Source organism: Apus apus, chromosome 1 (assembly GCF_020740795.1).
Source record: "Apus apus isolate bApuApu2 chromosome 1, bApuApu2.pri.cur, whole genome shotgun sequence".
NCBI classification, from domain to species: Eukaryota; Metazoa; Chordata; class Aves; order Apodiformes; family Apodidae; genus Apus; species Apus apus.
In genome coordinates, this window is record NC_067282.1 from 76,301,570 (window position 1) to 76,321,402 (window position 19,833).

The 19,833-nt window shown below is 40.4% G+C and overlaps 1 protein-coding gene across 12 annotated transcripts in view; it reads left to right on the forward strand.

Annotated features, from left to right (window-relative positions):
* Positions 1-19,675, forward strand: part of BBX (BBX high mobility group box domain containing) — a 145,217-nt gene extending 125,542 nt beyond the window's left edge. For 10 of the 12 annotated variants that reach the window (XM_051623973.1, XM_051624031.1, XM_051623952.1 and 7 more), the window contains 4 exons: positions 2,277-2,363; positions 10,014-10,211; positions 10,818-11,010; positions 13,796-19,675. In XM_051623973.1, coding sequence (XP_051479933.1) covers positions 2,277-2,363; positions 10,014-10,211; positions 10,818-11,010; positions 13,796-13,883 — 566 coding nt within the window. In that variant the 3' untranslated portion in view covers positions 13,884-19,675. The remainder of the gene's footprint in view (positions 1-2,276; positions 2,364-10,013; positions 10,212-10,817; positions 11,011-13,795) is intronic. The other 2 variants (XM_051623933.1, XM_051623942.1) reach the window with 1 other exon arrangement.
* The last annotated feature ends 158 nt before the right edge of the window (positions 19,676-19,833 follow it).

The following is a 19,833-nucleotide window of genomic DNA, read 5'->3' on the forward strand; positions in this document are numbered from 1 at the left end:
AGATGAAAGGCACAAGTTTCCTTCTTCCTACAATGCCTGGCATCTTTTTGTTGGGTTTTTCATCTCGATTTTTCTGCTTAGAGTTGCTGGCGCTGGCTGACAGTCCGTGGTATTGATTGAAATGATCTGTAGAAATGGAGACTTCTGTGGTACTATATAACGTTGCTTAATTCAAACACCTGCAAAAATCACTAATATGCTAATTTTAAAAAAAGTCCTAAAAATCATTTAGTTACTTACCTCTGCCTGTGTCTTTTGGCAGAACTGTTGTGGGAAGACTTGTCTCTCTTAATGTGGATGAAGTGTTTGACCTTAGTTTTCAGAAACACTCTCTTTTTTTGCTCAGGCTTCCCCTCAGCCTACCTGAGCTTTTTCATTCCTTCCTTTGCAGTGACATTAAACTGCTTATCCTCCTCTGTGATACTCAGGAAGCTATTGTAAAGTTTGCAGAACACTTGAATCAGTTTGAGTTCAACTTCCATTGAACTTTCTGATACTTCTATACAAGTTGTAGTGAAGCTATTCAGAGTGAAACTGTTGTTGCCTAAGATGGTGTCTGACTTGGACATTATTTGGTTCGTTGTTTGACTTCTAGATTTTTGGGAGGTTACTGATTTTTTCCCAGAGTTGTGATTTCTTCAGTTTTAAAAAGCAGTGAGCCAACAGATACAAAATCTTAGGGTTTCTCTGCCCGTTTCTGGCTGGATTTCAGCTTTCTTTCAGGAATTTTCAATATTACTCTCTCAGGAATTTCAAAACCATTCACTACTGTCTGTGAATGGTTTTCCCATCCTTCTTCCATGTACTACATGGTTTTCTCCTTTCCCTGCATATAGAAAGTCAGTGATGGTAAATTGCAGATGTGTGATGTAGAATTACCTTAAACACGTTTTACTACATGGTTGCAGTTGTGTTTGAGTAGCCGATATGTGTGTCTGATTCCTGAGGAGGTGAGGAGACCAGCTCTTCTGGTGGAGAGAATCCTGTTCCAAGTCAGCTGCAGGTGGGAAAGACACCCTCTTGTTAGGCTATAAGCTGGCTCGTCACCTGCAGTGCATCTCATTGCTCTTTGGGCAGGTCTCTTCTGAGCTAGCTGAAGGACCTGCTTGCCTGGTGTGTCTTTTGAAATAAGACTTTAAAGTGCAGTTTTTTAAAAGTAACTCCAAAAAAGTGGCTTTGCAGTGTAGAGATTTTACATCTTTGATCTGTTATGTCTATGTTGTTGCTGTATCACTGTTTACTGCATTAATGAGGCAAAGGATGGCTTCTTGATGACCTCTTCTAGTGGCATACTTTGTGGTTTGATGTCACATAAGATGTTTTCCAACTACTTCTAGCAAAGACTCTGCTATCAAAGCAGGAATGATACTATGAGTTGTGCATAGTGTCACCTTGTTCTCCTGGCACCTTTTACTTCTGCACTTAGTATAAACTCATTTGCACCAAAAAGGCAGAGGTCTCTAGTACTCTGTGGTGGATTGGCCCTGGTTGGAAGGTAAGTCCCCGCTCCGTGACTCATTCACCCTTCTGCAGTGGCACAGGGAAGGGAATTGGAAGGGCAAAAGCAAGAGAAAAAAGCCTCAAGATAAAAGACAGTTTAATAAGTGAGGGAAGAACAGGTTACGCAAAAGCCAGCACTTGCCACCAACAAACTGATGCCCAGCCCATCCCTGAGCATTGACTGCTTTGGAAAAAGCTCTCCCCCCAGTTTTGTTGCTGAGCACCATGTTATATATGGTATGAAATACATCATGGTCCCAACTGTGTTCCCTCCCAGCCCTTTGCATACCTGCAGCCTAGTGGCTGGGGTGGCAGAGAAAGAGAGATCTTGATCCTGTGTAAACACTGTTCAGCAAGAACTAAAACATTGGTGTGTTAGCAACACTTTTGGTCACCAGTGTAAAACACAGCACCATCCAGGCTGCTGTGAGGAAAGCTTACTCCATTCTAGCCAAACCTGATACACATCCAAAAGAATGCATATCTTTCAACAAAAAAGCAAGCAAAACTCTTGGTTTATTGTATGACTAAGCTTTCCTAAGGTCATAATTCTCCAAAATGCTTTGTTATGTACTTAAGCATTGGGAGTTGGTGAGTTGAAGTACAGCCTGTTGAAAGCCTCCAGAGTCCATTCTGGAAAGAAGGTTAGGTTTTGTGCTTCTTCATGAAATGGCATCCTGTATTATTGGAAAGGGAGGTTGTATAGTACATATGTGACTGCTGTGCTGTTTTTAAAACTGCTAATTAAAAGTCTGTGTTATTAATGTTGTCTGTAGGTTCATTCCAGTCTCAGAAAAAGAACTTATTCTACAAAATTGTCAGCAAATGTAAGCACAGAAAGAAGCTTAATGTTCCGGACACAGGTACTGGTGCATTACTTAGATAAGGTTTTGGATCACCTTCTCTCAATTCAGTCTTGGAAAATGCTTCTAGACAGAGGCTACTCAGCTCTCAAGTCTTTGATTGCTTTAGTCCCTCATTTCCTTGTCTCCTTTGGTTCAGTTAGGCCCTGGCTCCAGTCAATCATACTACCTTATTCCGGTATGGCGCTGTTTTGTTTTTAATACGCGTCTCCCTTAATTAAAGTTTCCCTGCTCCAGTTGCCATGCAGCAGAGGTGACAAAACAAGGGCAGTTCTGCAGTTGGGTCTGAACTCTTTTTATCTTTCACAGCTTGTAGCTCTTTAGTCCTTTGATTGCTCTTATCTCCATCCCTTCTATATCAGAGACCGTATTATTTATCCCTTTTCCAAAGCATTTGTGCATGTCCCTTATCTCCTTTCCCTGTGATTTCCCACTGTCTAGAACTTTGCAGACTGCAGCTGGTCAGGATGTGACAGCTTATTTTTGCACCAGCTTTCAGAAATACTAACCTAAACCAACCAACCCTCTGTAGAAATCCAGCTTTCTGTTTGCCTCAGATTGAAGATAACTTTGACAGCTTTTTAAGTTACGTCCTGGACTTGCTCTGCCCACTGTCCTCCTGATAGCTCTCCGAAGTCTCTTTGTGGTTGCAGGGTTGTTGTCCTGCATACCTACATGCTCACAACTCTGAAGAACATTTCCAAGTGTACAGTATATGCAGGACTATAGCTTAGCCTGCTCCCCTGGGCCCTTATTTTTTCTTTCTTTTGTAGTAATGTAGCCCACGCTATCCAAATCATGCCCAGGCTGTTCCTTAGCCCTTCCACAGTGGAGTTCTCTCCCACATCATCCCTGTGATGTAGAGGAGCCTCTCTGGTTCTGCTTACTTCAGTAGCTCTGTGAATTTCTTCTATTTTTTTCCACCATCCGTATCCCTCTCTAAGATAATAAAATTACTGTCCCACTCTCCAGTTCCCCCAGCTACCTTTTATGCCTAGTATCTTTCCCTAAGGCTTGACCAAGTCTTTTCCTGTCCTTTCCTGAGGTTGTGTTTTCAGTCCTCTATGGTGCATATGTACTGTTTTCCCACATAGACTCTGCCAGCTCTGCTGCATTCAATGACGCACATATTTTGAAATTATTTCCTCTGGTTCATTGTGTTTGTACAACAAACATGTTGTGGGAGTCACATGTGAGATGTAACTATCTTGCTTCCATGCTGGTGTGAAAAAGGCATCATACTTTAACACAACTTTTATTGGGTGCCATTCAGATTTTTTTCCCTGAATTATTAATAGACTGTAGACAAATTAGTAAGAAAAATAGGTGTTTAAATTCTCCAGTGGTAAACAGAAAGCATTTGCTACATGATAGAGTAAAAAATACAAGTATCTTAAAATCTGCAGATACAAAATGTGGCTAAACAGAATGTCAAAACCTCCATTTCATTAAAAAAAACCAGCCTGTTTTGATATCAAGTGAAGTGTGCACTGTGATCAAAGATTCAAGCCTGACAAGCATTGAGTACCCTGGCCCCTTTCCAGCACAGTGCAGAGGCATGTCCTTGGAAGTTAAGCATGTGAATAATGTCATCGTGTCGAAACAGTAAAGATACGTCTGCATTTGCTGGATCAGGGCCAGTTTGCTAAGTTACTCCCAAGACTGAAGGAAAGATACAAGGAGCTTAGCAGTCATACACAGTCCACGTAGGAATCATCAAAGGAAAGACGGGAGACATATATGTATTGGTGGGGAACTGCATTTTCTCTGAGTTGCAATGGGGGAGAATTTGCCGGCTCTTTAAGTGTATCATGTAGTGATGCTGAAATCAAAGCACTGATCAGCAAAGTGCATTGTGGTTGTGGTCTTGGCCAGGTGGCATGCAGCCTCACCATCGTGTGCTGCCTATGTAATTGCATCCTGTCATGAGTTCCTAGGCAGCAAAGCCCTAAACTCTGACTCACCCAGCACTTTTATTTCAGTTCAAATATACACAATTCAGTGAATTAAACACGAAATGAAAATTTCAAATCCTTTTTGTGGTGAGTCACAAGTGTGGTTTTGGTTTTTGTTGAGTTAATTTTGCTGGAGAAAAAGGCTTGAATATTCCTATAGCTAGAGAGGAAACATTTGGAATGGTTGCTGTCTGCAGAGGTCATGCTGGATTCACATTTTGTCATCTTGAAAAGTGTGTGTGCCTGTGTGCATCTGTGTTTTGAATGAAGAAAAAGTGCAGTAAAGGCAAATTTTGACATGATTGGATGATGGTGTCTGGGTCTGTCTGTGGTCTGAGTACCTAAGTGAATTGAGCCATCATACACAGCATGAGCAGTGCAAGTCGACAGATAAAAAGTTTGCAGGTGTTTATAGAGATAGATGCAGCCCAGTAAAATACCAGTGGTTATGTCACAACCCCTGCTCCTAGTGGAGAGCACACAGTAATGTAACTGAATATGTTAAGAGATATGTCACTTCCTTATGAAGGCTGACAGAAGCACAGCTGGACCCATCCCCATTTGGGAGTGTGAACACCACTCAGCTGAGAAATTCACTTTCTTCCACAGTCAAGGCTTTCCCGTGGGAAGCAATACTTTAAATAACAAGGGGTAAGTCACGTCTGTTGACTCCTTGCAGGTGCAGTTTAGTGAGCTGTGCTGGGGCTCTCACGTGATTTGTGTAACAGCCAAGGACAGTGTTGGCCTTTGCACCAGATGGACGTATAGACCAGTCTTAACAGTAGCTGGTATGTGAAGGACCCCAGTCTCCACTGGCTGTTAGGGCTAACTGCCTGCCACTGATTACCCACCAGCTTTCCCACACACACATCAGTCTGTACAGCCCTAGCACGTATGGTTGAGCAAGAACAGACAGTGAGTAGAATGATCTTTTTTTTCACTTTCTGCTGAGAAAGCCCTGTTGTGTGGGGCCTGCAGACCAGAGGGAACCAGCATCTCTGTGCCACTGTGCCTTTGGCATTCATCCAGGCTGGAAGAGGGCTGGGTCAGCATAGGCGAATGCAGCAGAGCTTCCCAACCAGGCAGCTGTTCCCCTACATGTGGCTTGACCATTTGTTGCCTTGTCAGCTGATGTTGCCCTGCTTGTTAGTCCCCAGCCCATGCTGCAGCTTCCATGTGCCTCTTGACCCCATGAGCTATATTGCAACAGTATCCTGTTATCAGAAGAGATGGAAAATCCACCCACCTGGGTGTAGGTCAGTGTGCTTGGGATCAGTTCTTTGGTGAAGTCGTTACCCAGGCACTGGTGAAGAGAGTTAATAAAGATTATTAAACCTTCACAGGCCACCTTTGCTTCTTGATACCAGCATGCTTGGACCTACAGAGCATTCATTCTCTGTTAGATGTGGTTGAACTCCTGCAGCTCGCTCTGATAAATTGGCATTGCTGAAGAAATGGTTTTACATGTCTCATGACTTGCTGAGGTTTAGTCTGAAATGCTTATCTTCTTCTGTGGTGTGCTGAGTCAGCCCAGTTGACTTCATTTTTCATGTATGCAAAGGTGATAGCTGTTTAGTCTTGAGTGAGATCAATAGCGAATTCAGCATTTTCAACATAAACCCCCTTTGTGATTTGAGTGCATTTTCCAAAGGAAGTTTTGTCTTATCCCATCCTTGTTCAGCATGGGATAAAGACACTGTGTGCATATGACTGCTGCGCCTGAGAGCACCTTGCCTTGTTTTGCTTTAGTTGTATCATGGTGCATTGCAACCTTAAAATCAGGGTTAGCAGAACTGTTCCAATCTCCAGCCCCAAGTTTTGCATAAACAGTGAAGTGGTATAAATGAGCAACACCAGAGCAGTGAGTCGGGTCTCTTTGTTGTTTGTTTTCTTTCTTCATTGGGTGCGTTTCCCTTTTTTTTTTTAATAAGTTTAAGACTTGAGTTACAAGTAAGGCAGTATCTCATCTGCTGTGGCAGACTTGTGTTCTGTTGCATGTCGTCTTGCGCTCTACACTTGGTTCCTTGCAATTGTAGATGGGTGGAAATGAGACCACATGTCCCTCTGCAGGGCTACAGAGTAAACTGTCCATGCTAACTTTCAACAAACCTAGCTCAGGAAACCATCTAGCATAGAGCTCTACATGTTTTTCTCTCAAAGCCATTTTTGTGACTGTGGTGTAAGCATGCCAGAAGGCCCACATCTTCCTATCATGTGCTCAGCTCTGCTTGCAAAAATAGTGCTCTAGTTCTGCGTGTGCTACTGTCGTGGAAAGCGAATCATACAGATACCTGTTTGCAGGACTGCACAGTAGTTGCAGAACCCCATTTCATTTTTAGACGACATTCTCCTGAAAATCAGCTGAGCTCTACAAGGGATATGAAAAGGATTAAAGGAAGTAATAGAGACAAATACAGGGCATTGAACTTGTTTAGCCTTGTCTTTTCTGCACAGAAAACCAAGTCCTGGTTTGGAACATCCATACAGATATACCTTTGTCAGTGGAAGCAGTGGGGTGATCTTCATCTTGAAAGGGGGTGCAGGATGAAGACCCTTATCAGCACCTACCCAAGCTATGCAGTTGTTGAAGCACACACTCCTTTCTCCTCTGGACTTGAGTGTAAAGGTCGTGGGGATTAGGCCTTTTTATTATTTCCTCCGAGTTAGGTTTCTTGTCTGCTAGAATTACAATCTGTAAAGAAGTCAGTGAAATGATTTCTCATCCCAGTTTTCACTAAGACTGCTAGAGAAGAAAGAAGCTCTTCCTTCAACACCCACCCTCTTCCCCCATCCCCCTCCATAAAAAAAAAAATTACTCATTCACTCTTCACCCTTAATCTTTCCGTCTTCAAAGCTGTATGGCAGCAATGTTACGATGAACTGATAAAGACCTTGCTTTGGAGCTAGGGGAGGATCAAAAAATAAAGGAATCTCAGGTGTCTTTATAGTGACTGAGAAACTTTAAAACATGGAAAGGGAATATGCTTGCTGCATCCTGGGTTTGTCAGCCACCTAATAGCTATTTCTTAGTCAAACATGCCAACATGGTATACTACTGCAAACTAACCTGTTGCATATTTTCTTAGTTTTATGTCTTTAATAACTATCACTTATTTTTACCATTCAAGATTTTGTCTTTAATTTCTTGAGGGTTTTGATGCGTACAATATGAGAAAGAAAACAAATGCAAAAGGGAGCTGTCTGCTGTATTGACTAACCTAGTTAACTTCCAGTGACTTGACATGGCCTGTAATATACAATACATTTAATAAAAACATACCAAATCGGGCTTCTTTCTATCATTTGTTTATTGTTTAAATCAAGTCTTAATACTTCTATTAAACACTTTTTTTTTTTTTTTAAGTTACTTGTATTACTAAGATTAATGCCATAAACTAAGTCAAACTGGAACTAAACAGCACTGTCAAAGTACTATTCTAATTAGAGCAAATCCCAAAATCAGAATTAACAGTTACTGTTGGACTACAACCAAACCACTACATTAATACATACTCAACACTTCTGAATTCCCAAATAAGAAATCTAGAGAGAAAGCCGCTTATTTAATTACACATTCCAATTAAGATTTTGGTCTCAGTCAGTGTAGTCAGCTTATCAGACTATCTTATGAGTAGCCCAACTGCATTACTTTTAAAGTCATATTTGCAGTCATTAGCTCTTTACTGAATTGAACTGTTATGGGGCAGATCTTTTGTGATTTCTCTTGCTCTCTCTACAAAAAAATAAGTTTTACAGTGTAGCTCTGCTCTGGAAAGGTTAGCAGCTATAGCTAAACACTGACAAAAGCAGATTGAAGCTGTGTGGGTTTTTTTCAAAATAAAGAGAATGCACAACTTCCAAAATGTTTTCAGGAGAGGAGATACGAAGGTTAATTAAGAATATAAGCAGGCTAAGTTTTGGAACATTTCCAAATGTTTTTTATACATATGTACTATATCTGATTTTATATTTATGCCATAAAACATTAAAAGGTCCCTTCCAGCTTAGAAGAATAAAGGGCAACAGCTAACAAGTTAAAATCTGTTATAGCTGATCCCTTCACTTAGTCCACATCTTCACAGTTAACAGTTACAGAAGCTAGCAAAAGATAAAGGTTGTATTAGCCATATCTTTAAATAGGAAGCTCATTAAATCTACAAAACAAACAATAAACAGTAAATGCACAGTAAAATGAAAGAGGACAAAGTCCCTGCAGACTGCTTGGCTGTTGTGCATGGTTTGTGGCGTTGGGTGCTCCTGTGTGACACAAACAGTCTCAGTGTGGGAGGTTGGTCTTGTTCCGTGCTGGGCCCTTCTGAAAGAGCAGTTGTTTGCTTGAATTCCATGCATGTAATTTTTGCTGGTCCCACCGCCCAGAAAGTGAACAAATGGGTTTTAAATTTATCTTTAAAATGGAAAGAAAAATTGAGAGAAATCGTGGGGAAGAGAAAGCTAACTGTAGGTACAGTAACAGATGTTAAGTATATAAAGGACTGTTGCAAATAAATGGCATACAACCTGACAGGTAGTAAAGAAAGTAGTGAGTTGAAAATGCAGCAGGGGAGATGAGGTGCAGGCACTGGAAAAAAATATGTAATCATTCAAGATCACAGGGCACTGAAAAAATACCTGAAGGACTTGGTGCAGATGCCATGAGTGCCCCCAGTTCAAAACAGGTTAGACAGACATCTGTAAGAAATTACTTGGACATATCCTTTGCTACCTGTGGTTTCTTTCTAACCCTAGCTTAGGGTAGGCCTCATAGTACTTCTATCGGAGGAAAAAGGATGTCTCAGATTGAGTTTATGATGTGCTGATACCCAGTGGTACCAGCAGTGTGGCTTATTAAATCAATGGAAATTACAAATGGTTGATGACTACACACCGATTTCAGACTTTGGAAGCTTAAATACATTTTGTGATTGCTGTCTGACCAGTTTCTTCATGGAGAAGGTTGAAGTGGCTCTTTAGTCAGGTGAAAATTTGTGATCATGGTCCAGTTCAGGGCAGAAGGCTACTTTGAAGCACCAACACTGATGTTGTTGAGGAAGATTCAAACTGTTCTTTCTCGCTCTCTGACTTTATGTGGGCAGTATTTCTGTCACAGTAATTTTATCCCATGCTTGCTTTCCTTTTTTAGCATTCTTGTCTTCAACTGTGATGCAGATCTGCTTTTATATTTGCTGTCTTTTGGGTGGTTTTTAAGGTCTGCTGTTTTGTAAAAGGCAGTATTTCCCTCTGCTTAGAGGAGACAACAGAAACTATAGAGGGAAGTCTGGGTGTTAGTCAGGAATTCCTGAATTCTGCTTGTGAGTCCATCTGTGAGCTAAGATCAGTTTACCTGAGGACTGTTATTGTTCCTTAAATACATTTTGTCTCTTGACTACTTGCAGGCATCTTCTGTTGCAGTGTTTTATACAGGCTGTTGGATACCCTGCTCCCACTGAAGCACTACTGTCCATCTCACAGTTTTCTTTGCAAACTTTATAAACTTGAGCCTTCCAGGGATGTCTTTAAAAGCTGATACTACTATGCCCTTGCAAACATCTGCCACATTCAGATAATACCTTGCCATGCGTTATGCTTTGAGTACCTGCGAGGGAAGGCTTTATGCAGATAGATGCAAAATGTTAAAAGAATGTAGCTAGTAGCTGAATCCTTCTACATGTAAAACTACGTTTTTGTCCTCTTTCAGCCATACTCTCAGAAGACAGAAATTCCAGTGAGTTTGCCTGGAAGAATAAAATTTCTCTATCTGCCCTAAACACTCCAGAGCCAGCAATGATGCATGAGCCTTTAGTTGGCAGCCAGAAGAGGAAAGCAAGGAAAACTAAGATCACACATCTTGTCCGAACAGCAGATGGTCGAGTGTCACCAGCAGGAGGGACACTGGGTAAGAAAATGGGAGTTTGAATTTTCTTAATACTGAATGGTTGGAGAAGGTTTGAGAGTACAAGCAACCTATTGGGGAAGTATTTTTCAGTTAGCTTCCATACATGCTAAGAAAGGCCATTCTTTAAAATGCAGATATCAACCTATTGGGGAATCAGTGAGTTGATAATGGATGACTTTGTTTGAATGCCCAAATCTGCCTTATCTCCCTGGATATTTCTGTCTAAGAACTGAGAGCTGATACAGAAATAAATGGATAACAGTTACCTTTCATTATTTGTTTCCAGTCCAGCAAAGAAATTACACGGCACCTAGTTACAGGATGTAAAAATTAATTCCATTATATGACAGTCAATGCTTCAGTCCTTATAGGAATCATCTGCAGTTAATCTTTCAGGACCTCTGTATCTAAAAAGTACTCAAAAGCTCTGTTGCCTGACCTGAAAGATCAAAGTCAGTTAAATGCAAAATGAGTAAACTACTTCATAAACCTCAAAAATCAGAAGTCCTGAAGGTAAAGACTCAGTTAAAAACACGCTAGCCAGTATCAATGGGCTACTGTGAATTTAAGGACTACATTTGCAAGCTTAACTTTCTTTTTTTGCAGAGGAGAAGCCAAAAGAGCTGCCACAAAGTACTCTTCAAAACACATCAAGTGCAGAAACGGATTGCAACAGTGAATGCTCCAGAAATACAGAGAGAGAAGAAAATAATAGTATTACATCAGATATGCCAGCAGTGTCTGCATTTTTTAGCTTAGCTGCTCTGGCAGAGGTAGCAGCCATGGAAAATGTACACAGGTATGGTTTTCTTTTCCCCTTGTTGTCTAAGTGAATAGTATGTGGCTTCCAGCTTCTTCAGAAAGCACGTGAATTGCAGACTGTTTAGTTTGGCCTCTGTGTTTCCTCTTTCACAGCTTTCTGTGAATGTCTGTTTTACACTGCATGCTTAGTAGTGTTATGTCTTCACCTAAACGATAATGTAATCTATTTCAGCAATCAGTAAAATGATCCTGGTAAGCTTACCCACCAATTTTTATATATAAACAGGTTTGTATGCTCCTTTAGATCCTAATGATTGAGGGTTTCTAATTACCAGATGCTGATTGTCAGATAATAGCAGATTTAAGTAGGTATTGCATGCTGATTTGCATTTTTTCAGTGACCTAAGACTGTGGACACAATTTCATAGAACTTCAGTTGAAGCTTTTGTGCTAAACATGGCTGAAGGAAGCTAACTTGTTATTTTTACTCTTGTGCTTTGCTGTGTGGGAGGCAAAGCATCTGCAGAATGGCATGGGACAAAGTAACTCTGGTTGATGGTTCAGTTTGGGTTGGTTCTCAGTTACTGAGTAGATCTTCCACACAGCTAAGATGGAGAATGTGCAGGTTACTTAGGGCTGTTGGATCACTTCAGCATGGTTAGATCCTGCATGTTAGACTTGTGATGGCAGGAAACCAATGACAGCAAGTTCTCATTGGCTCTTAATTATCCAGTGTTTTTCCTTGGTGCTGCAGCATCCTTTTCTGCAGTGGAAGGTCAGTGAGGAAGTGCTGGGCCAGTTTGAAACCATCAGTCTCTGCAAATGACAATTACTAGATTGCTAGCTACCTAACCACAAGGCAGTGAAACCATTCACAACCTCAGTTTACTGGTGGCCTTGTGGCCCTCATTAGCCAACGTTATCCTGTGCATTCAGGCTGTGCAACAAACACTGAGAGGCTTTTTTAGAAGTTCAGGGGCCTTACCAGAAAAAGCAGTCAGTCAAAGTCTGCTAGCTCTTCTCGACGGAAGCAGTTGTCTTGCTTAAACAATTCTGTTTTGGATGAGAAGTGTTTTCGCACTGTATTTGGCCTGGCCTTTCTTCCCAGCTTCGCAATACAAGGGCAAGATGGCAAAAGTCTCAACTTGTTATTTTCCTTGGTCAGAAGTCATGAATGGAAACTTAGGAAGTGCTGTGCTGAGCTCTGCTCTCCCACACACCCCTGTGGTTTCATTTATTTCCATTAACACTGACCAGAATTGCACGAGAACAACAAAATTCACTTCGCTGTGGTTTTTCCCTCTTTGTTCCTCTAAGAGTTCTTGTTCTCTTCTTGTCCCTGTTTAAGTGAGCTATTGCTTTACGTAGCCTTCTGGTTGGGTCTTTTATACGCCCACCTTTTGTCATCTCATCATGTAGCTAGAGCAATGCAACATTTTCCATGAGGCTTGGAAACACCAAACCATCACATGTCCAGGAGCTATTGCAAATTCCAGCTTCTAATCATCCCAGGGGGAAGAAAACAAGGGAGGACTCTTCCCAGTATAAAGTTAGCCAGGTCCCTCACAGTCTTGGCAAGTGGAAGTCAGAACAGAAACCTAAATCTGACAAGTTAGATGCTTCTCTGTTTTCTGCTCTGATAACTTTTTATCTTTTGCAGCTCACCTCTTTATTTGCAAATATTAAGAAATGAGAACAGCATTAGAGGTTTCCTTGATGTGATTTGTCGGTGTCTGAATTTGATTATTTAATAATTTTAACGAGCCTTGGGCCATGGAACCTAAAGTCGTTTTTACCTGTAATTAGAACATGTCTGGAAGTGGCAGCATGGTTTTCATTTGAAGGCTCCTGTTTAGCTTCATTTACTTCGTGCATGCCCTGGTTAAGCACTGTGAGCCTGAGCTGCAGCTTGTGCCAAAGCCACCTCATTGCACTCCAGCTGTGTGAAGCAAGTTGGTACCTCGATTTCTGTTGGGGTCTTAGCTGTGCAAGAGTGAAGTAAAGTGGCCTTTGTGGAAATGAGAAGTGGGCCCCAGATTTTCATTGCTGCTGCAAGTGCCACATACAGTAACAAAAATAGAACCTGACTTGTGAGATTAGATAACAGGTGGTGACGTGCTTTGTGTATGTATTTTAAAAGGCAAGCTGCAAAGGAGTCCTCCCAAGCCCATCTGCTACAATGATTGATGTTGATTTCCAGCACATAATTCTGGCACAGTTTATTTTTATGATACCCGGTGCCAAGGGATCATTTGTACATTAACACTGCTGTAGTAATGAAAGAGATGTTGTGCTGTGCCGATGAGGTGTTAGGTCATGAAACTTGGAGTAATTCCAGTGTGCAACTCTGCTGATGAGTATATTTCCGTATTGCTTGAAAGCTGACTATTGACTCGCATTAACATGACACGTGCCTCTGTGTGTTTACTTTCTTTTGCCTTCTACACGTGAGCTGTATTCTCTGCTTTGCAGGCCTGAAGCCACTCCCCCACAAAATGAGTAGCAGCACTTGTGTACTCTCCAACTTAACTCTCCAGCTGTGCATTTTGGTTTGTGTAGACAAATACCACTGCGTCTTGGTTTTGCCTGACATTGTGTTGCGTTGCAGGTTGTCCTCAGGACATTGTGTTACCATTGCAGGAATACCTCCAAAATGAGTGTCTGACACTGCTATGGCAGCATCTGTAGCAGCAGAGAGCTATGGTGCTGTCATGTCAGATGTTAAACCAAATCACGTGCTGTTTTCCATCCTTTCTGGACTGATAAAAGCACCTCCTGTGCCACAAATAATCATAAGTGGCTTTTCTTTTCTTATTTTGCAGAAGTCAGAGGGCCACACCTCTCCCACATGACGGACAGCCAAATGAAATGTCTCAGGCTCCAGTGCTTATTTCCTGCGCTGACCAGTGAAGCTCCACTTTATTGTAAAACGTTGTGCTTTACCTAATAACCTAGCCTTTTCTTTACCAAGGGAAGCTAGTCAGTCCATATGATGGAAACTATAGACTGCAAGCGAGTGCTTATTGCTCTGAGTGGCCCAGAATTCACTGGAAGCCAGACATTAGCAACTTGGGCCAGGTCCTCAAATCGGAACCCAGTATGTAGGAGGGTGATATTAATTGTCTATTCATGAACAGAAATGGAATGATCCTAGAGCTTGCTTTCTGTTGAAGGCTTTTAAACAGTAAATAGGTGGTTGGTGTGAAAAAGGCTGCCTTTACTGTTAGCTCACACTCTTTTACCAACCAGAGAGTATGGCAACTAGTTTCATATAATACCTAGTTATTCTAAATGAAAATGAAAAAAAAAAAAACGACAAAAACACTGACGCACTGCACTAGTTATTATTAGATATTCTTAGTCATTTTTGTACATGAAGATTTAAGTTCTAAGATGGTTTATATTAATAGGTTATGCCTACGTTTATATTGTAGAATGAATTTAAAACCTGTTCCAGAGAACTCAAGGCAGCCTGGACAGATGTACCATTGTTAGCGGTGTTTGGGCAGCCATGTGGTCCAGATGTTCTGCACTTTTATATTTGCCACCAGAGTGGTAGAGTTTACTGGCAAAAATTGTGACAGGCTATGTTTGGGTTTGCTTCTTTTTAATTTAGCTTTGAATAACCAGGATGATGTGCATTAGAAAAAGGAGTGGTGTATGGAAAAGAAGATACTGCAGATAATTGACTTCTGTTTCATGCCTTGAAGGGTTCCTTTATTTTTTGCCTAGATATCTGAGCGACTTGGTGAAACTTTCCTATAAACAAAAAGTACTGCAAATGCGTTTTTCAAAAGTGACCTTAGTATTATTTCACTGTTCTGAGAAACCTGAAATTGTGACTTTTCGATACACATGTACACCAACACACATACCTGTTATATTTTACAGCCACTGGCATTGTTGTAGTTACTATGCACAGTCCAAATCGGCCTCAGAGTTTGCATAAAGGGCCAATTACAGTTTGTGTTGGAAAAGTGGGAAGTTGTATACAGATGAACTACAACTGAAGAGTAACGTTTGACTGAACTCAGACTACCAAACAGACCCATCTGCCAGTTTCTGTCTTTGCTTATGTTGAATTTTTGTGTTTTGCTCTCATAAGTACATCCCAAAAGCAGGCAAAGTGTATCACTTGGCCTGTTACCTTGGCTATCTTGACTTACACCATTGTATAACCAAGCATTGATTCCTACCAACAATTGCAAAATGATCACTAGTAATTGAGCTAAAGCTACAAATTCAACAGGGTACTTCATCTATAGCACAAGATGTTTCCCTACGTTTTGCATTGTAGCACAACAATTTACCAAATTGGACTCCAGCAATAATTTTCTATTAGTCTTCGTCATACTGGCTGAACTTTTGATAGTATTAGATTGAGTTTGAAGTTCTTTGAATTAAGTCTTGAAATGATGCAAGTTTACATCATTCTACCAGGCATTCTTATTTATACTTGACTGAATTGATAATGTGTTTTGGGGTTATTTTGTAACTAATTTGATGTAATAGCCATATGGACAGTATCTCTATTAATGCTTACTCGGTTTAGCCTTCATTCTTGTAGTTAAGTGAAAGTCTTTGGTTCAGTGTTGGGAAAACAATATACAACAAACCACATGAGATGTAACAGGATTAAAGGTCTGACAGAAGGCAGGTAGCTGGGGAAGAAGTGTCACTGAAGCAGCACCATGGAGGATACATGTGTTGGAAGAAGGGAACAACAGCAAAAGAACAAGAAAATTTACAAGCCAATGAGTCAGTGAAAAGGCTTTTTAAAAATTCAGGTGATTATATAATTAAGAGCCCCTAGAATGCCATTGCAGCCTATGGCAGTATTTTTAATAAGATTTTATTAAAGTTTTGTAAGTTATTTTAACGAAAGAGGAGAAACTTAAGACTTAAACTGTTGGGTCACAGCAAGGTGGCTGTTGGAGTTTTGGACCACTTTATAATTAGCTGAAATCCAAATATGTTACAGTGCAGGCCGTTCACGTTGACAATGGTACTAACTTATTTCTCCAGAAACCTTTAGAGTAGATATATTTTTGTCAAAGCACCCCATCCCTCCTCGATTTAAATTTCAATATTGTTCCTGAAGATATTTCTGTATATTAATGGTACCTTTTTTAAAAGAAACAGAAAATTACTTTTTTCTATATGGATTAATATCTTACTTGATCTGCTTTTCCTTGACTTTCCCTTAGAGAGGGGGTAGGGTTGGGTCAGTTTACTGGATATGACTGTTTTCAGATACTTATAAACCTTTTTGTAGATATGCTTAATTTTTAAGCGATTAGGCACTGAGAGTAGCAGAAATCCTGCAAAGCTTTATAGTTCACTAGGCATTTGCCTTTGTTGGTTCTCTGAGTGATGTCTTGATTTCAGTAGCTAGAATTTTCCCTTAATCTACTAGAAGGGGTATCAGTATTTTCAGGTAAAAAAGTCTGTTAGCACAACAAAAATTTCAGACCAATATCTTACTGTATTGGGGTTGGGTTTTTTCCTTGTTTGTTTTGTTTTAAATTTTATTAATTTCAGCTGCTTTCATTTTGGAAAATCTAATTGCTATTGTGTGTACTTCAGTATACCAGCAAACACTGTTACCCGTTAACACGTTGTCCACAAATGCCTCTAGAGAAGAAATTGTTGCACCTTATGTATATCTCAAGCAAACCAAAATATGATGCTTTTCTGCTTTGTTTATTCTGAATATGTTGTATCATACTTTACTGAACCCATTTTAACTTAGCTAAAGCTATTGATATTTATGCATTTCACATTATTTTCTGGATCTGAACCTGTGTATAAATCTTTCTTTAAAAAAAAAAAAAAAAAAAGCATTTACCGTATTCGTCCTCTGTGACTTATCCATGGGAGGGGGGGAATCTTGTCTCAAGTGTAAAATGCAGTACTGTCCCAGTTTTCCTTGGCTTTTATTTATTTAGTGATCTTTGATATTTCATATGTAGTTTTGAGGTATACTAAATACATTGCTGTAGCCAAAGCTACAGATCTGAGCAGCTGGGAGGAAAATACTGTAATGTCTTCTTAATTGTTCTAGTACTGTATACAAATACGGGAAAAATGTTCTGCAGAACATTTGAGATGCAGATTCTTAACCCCACGGTAGGTTATTTTCCACATATAAGACCAAATCAATCAAAACTCAATGATCTTAAAGGTCTTTTTGATCCTAAATGATTATATGATTCTAAAAACATCTATCGAGATTACTTAGTGCTCTGCTTGTGGCAGTAGCTAGCCCTTGAATGTGCTGTGATTTCAGAAATAGAATATATTTATTTAAGATGACTGAATGCTCTTTTATACTAATATAATATCCCAAAGTAATGAGCAAGAGACTTCTTGGTAGTTTGGGTTTCTATTTTATAGCATTGGTGCATGACTTTTTGAAACTAAAGTGATAAGTGTTGTTAGAAAGGGGCACAGGAACACGGGACTGGTAGAAGTGTGTGAACTTGTGGTGTTTAAATTTCAGCTTTGGTCATTTTATCTGGGTGAAAGCTGCCTTTGTAGCACAAGGCTGAAGAACACTCCGCAGTTTGTATCAAGTAGAAACCGAGGAGAGTTGTAACTCACATCAGAATGAGGGAATGCCTTGTAGTTTGGATGCTGTCTTTTGGAACAGGATATTAAGTTGAAGCAGTTTTAATTTCCACTGCCTGTTTAGCTGCTGTAAGGGTACTGAACAGACTGAAGGCAACAGTTGTAGACATGGGACAGCTAAGATAGGATGAAAGGAAAGCTGCCCTTTGTTCTCAGTATGGCAAAGTTATGGCAACAAAGGGGAATTGGGAAAAAAAGATAGATGTATATATGTGTGTGTGTATAAGCGCGTGTGTGTGCCTGGGTGTGTACATTCTGCAAAAAAAAATTACAGAAAAAAAACCATAATGGGTCTGCAAGAGACTATAATGTATGTTGACCCTTCGAGTGCACTCCCTTTTTTGGAATGCTGAGTCTAATACGGCTACCTCTCCTAAAAGACTACTTTTGTTAATTTCCATTTGCTTTCAGGCTCATTGGTGTGATCTTTTCAGCCATTGATACCATTTGTATATCACTGTGCTTTATTTTCCAAGAGCAACATTTATATAGCGCAGACAACATAAAGGTTGAATATGCAGTGGTAGCCAAACTGTTGCTGGAGCGTTTTTGTTTAACCTCTGCCATAGTCATATGGGTTGCAGGACGTGGGCCTTGCCTGCTCTGGTTGGTTCAGGGAGATCGGGTTTTGTGTCAGCAGAAAATTCAGTGCTGATGGGATGGGGGACTTCAGATACTGCCAGAGGTGACACAGTAAGCCGAATGCTGCTCTTGAAACTTACTCTGGAGTTTACGTTTGCAATCCTGATTTCGCAAGGAAACGTGACTGTGCAACTTGTGTGTTATATACCATACATTACCCACTAGATGCCGTTTGTTTGCCGTGCTTGTTTCATAGATTGTAGAGCTGCTAGGTATCTTTGCCATGTTTTGTGTTACTTGTGGCATTCTCTTTATCTTGTACATATTGTGAAACTGTCACCTACAACTGCCAGGACGCTGAGGCTCTTCAGGACCCTGAGCGCTGTGAACGAGTGCGTTTAGGCTGTGAAAGAGTTTCAGGCCTCCTCCCCTGAATTCCCCAATAAAAAGGCACAGTGAGGTTTATGCTCTCACCTAAGCACTATTATAGTAATTTATATACTCAGTATTTTCTACTGAATCAACAATTTTGAAGAGGCTTATCAGATGGATGTATATTTTATGTTCCCCCACTAACTCATCTAAGGCAGAAATCTAGGAAGACATGACAGGAGATCTCCACTCAGCACATATGAGCTTACACTGAAAACCATCCTTACTTAAGGGGCAGCATTGTTTGCACCATGACAGTGCAGAAACCCCAATGATGGACCACTATGCTCTTGGAGTTAAGCTTGGGCTTGCATGTGATGTTCCTGGGGGAGGCATGTCATTGTGACCTAGAGCCTTCATTGACACAGAATTTTAAAAACGACTGCAAATAGCTTAACATTTATTGAATTCTTCCAAAGAATTATATTGTTGTTTCTGGGTCTTGACTGTTACCGTATACCAGCAGACCCATACTTGTAGTCTACTGAAAAAAGCCCCACACCTGTACAGGCTAACTAACCAGGCTTCTGAATGTAATAATCTGATCTATTCTTTTCATCCCTACAACTGAAACCTTATTTTCCCCCACAGGCAGCTACTCTTTAATCAATGGTTGGGGCTTTGAAGGTGATAAAAGCAAGAGAGGCATAGATGTGCTCGTGTCTGTGTGTATGTATACATATGCATAAACACATACACATGGGAATGCAGTTACTTGCAATATGTTCTCTGTACAGAACTGTCCCCATGTTAGGTCACAAAACAAAGTTTCTCAAACAATAGTTTTCCAACTTTCTTGCTAGATTTTAGGCTCTTTACTTAACATTACACCATAAGGTGTGATTTTCAAAAATCACACCTGAAAAAAAAAACCCACAGATCCTGCTGACCTGGATGCTGCAATGTCCTGGTTTGACATAGAAAAGCCTTCTTTCTCAGCAGCGCTTACTTTGAATATCTGGTATCTGTTGGCAGTTTTAACACAACTGGTTTGCTATAGTCTTTCTTCCTAGAGCCCAGTCCTTCAACTTCTGCACTCAGACATTAATTCCACTGAATTTTGACCCAGTATTTGGCTCTATTCTCTCCAAAGCTTGGTGTAAACATGCCTTACAATAGTTAATTTCCATCAATGGTATAGCAGAGCTGCTGCCTTCTTAGATGTGTGTAGTTTTAAAGTCAATAAGCACATTTATAGAATGTCGTATTTTCTTCA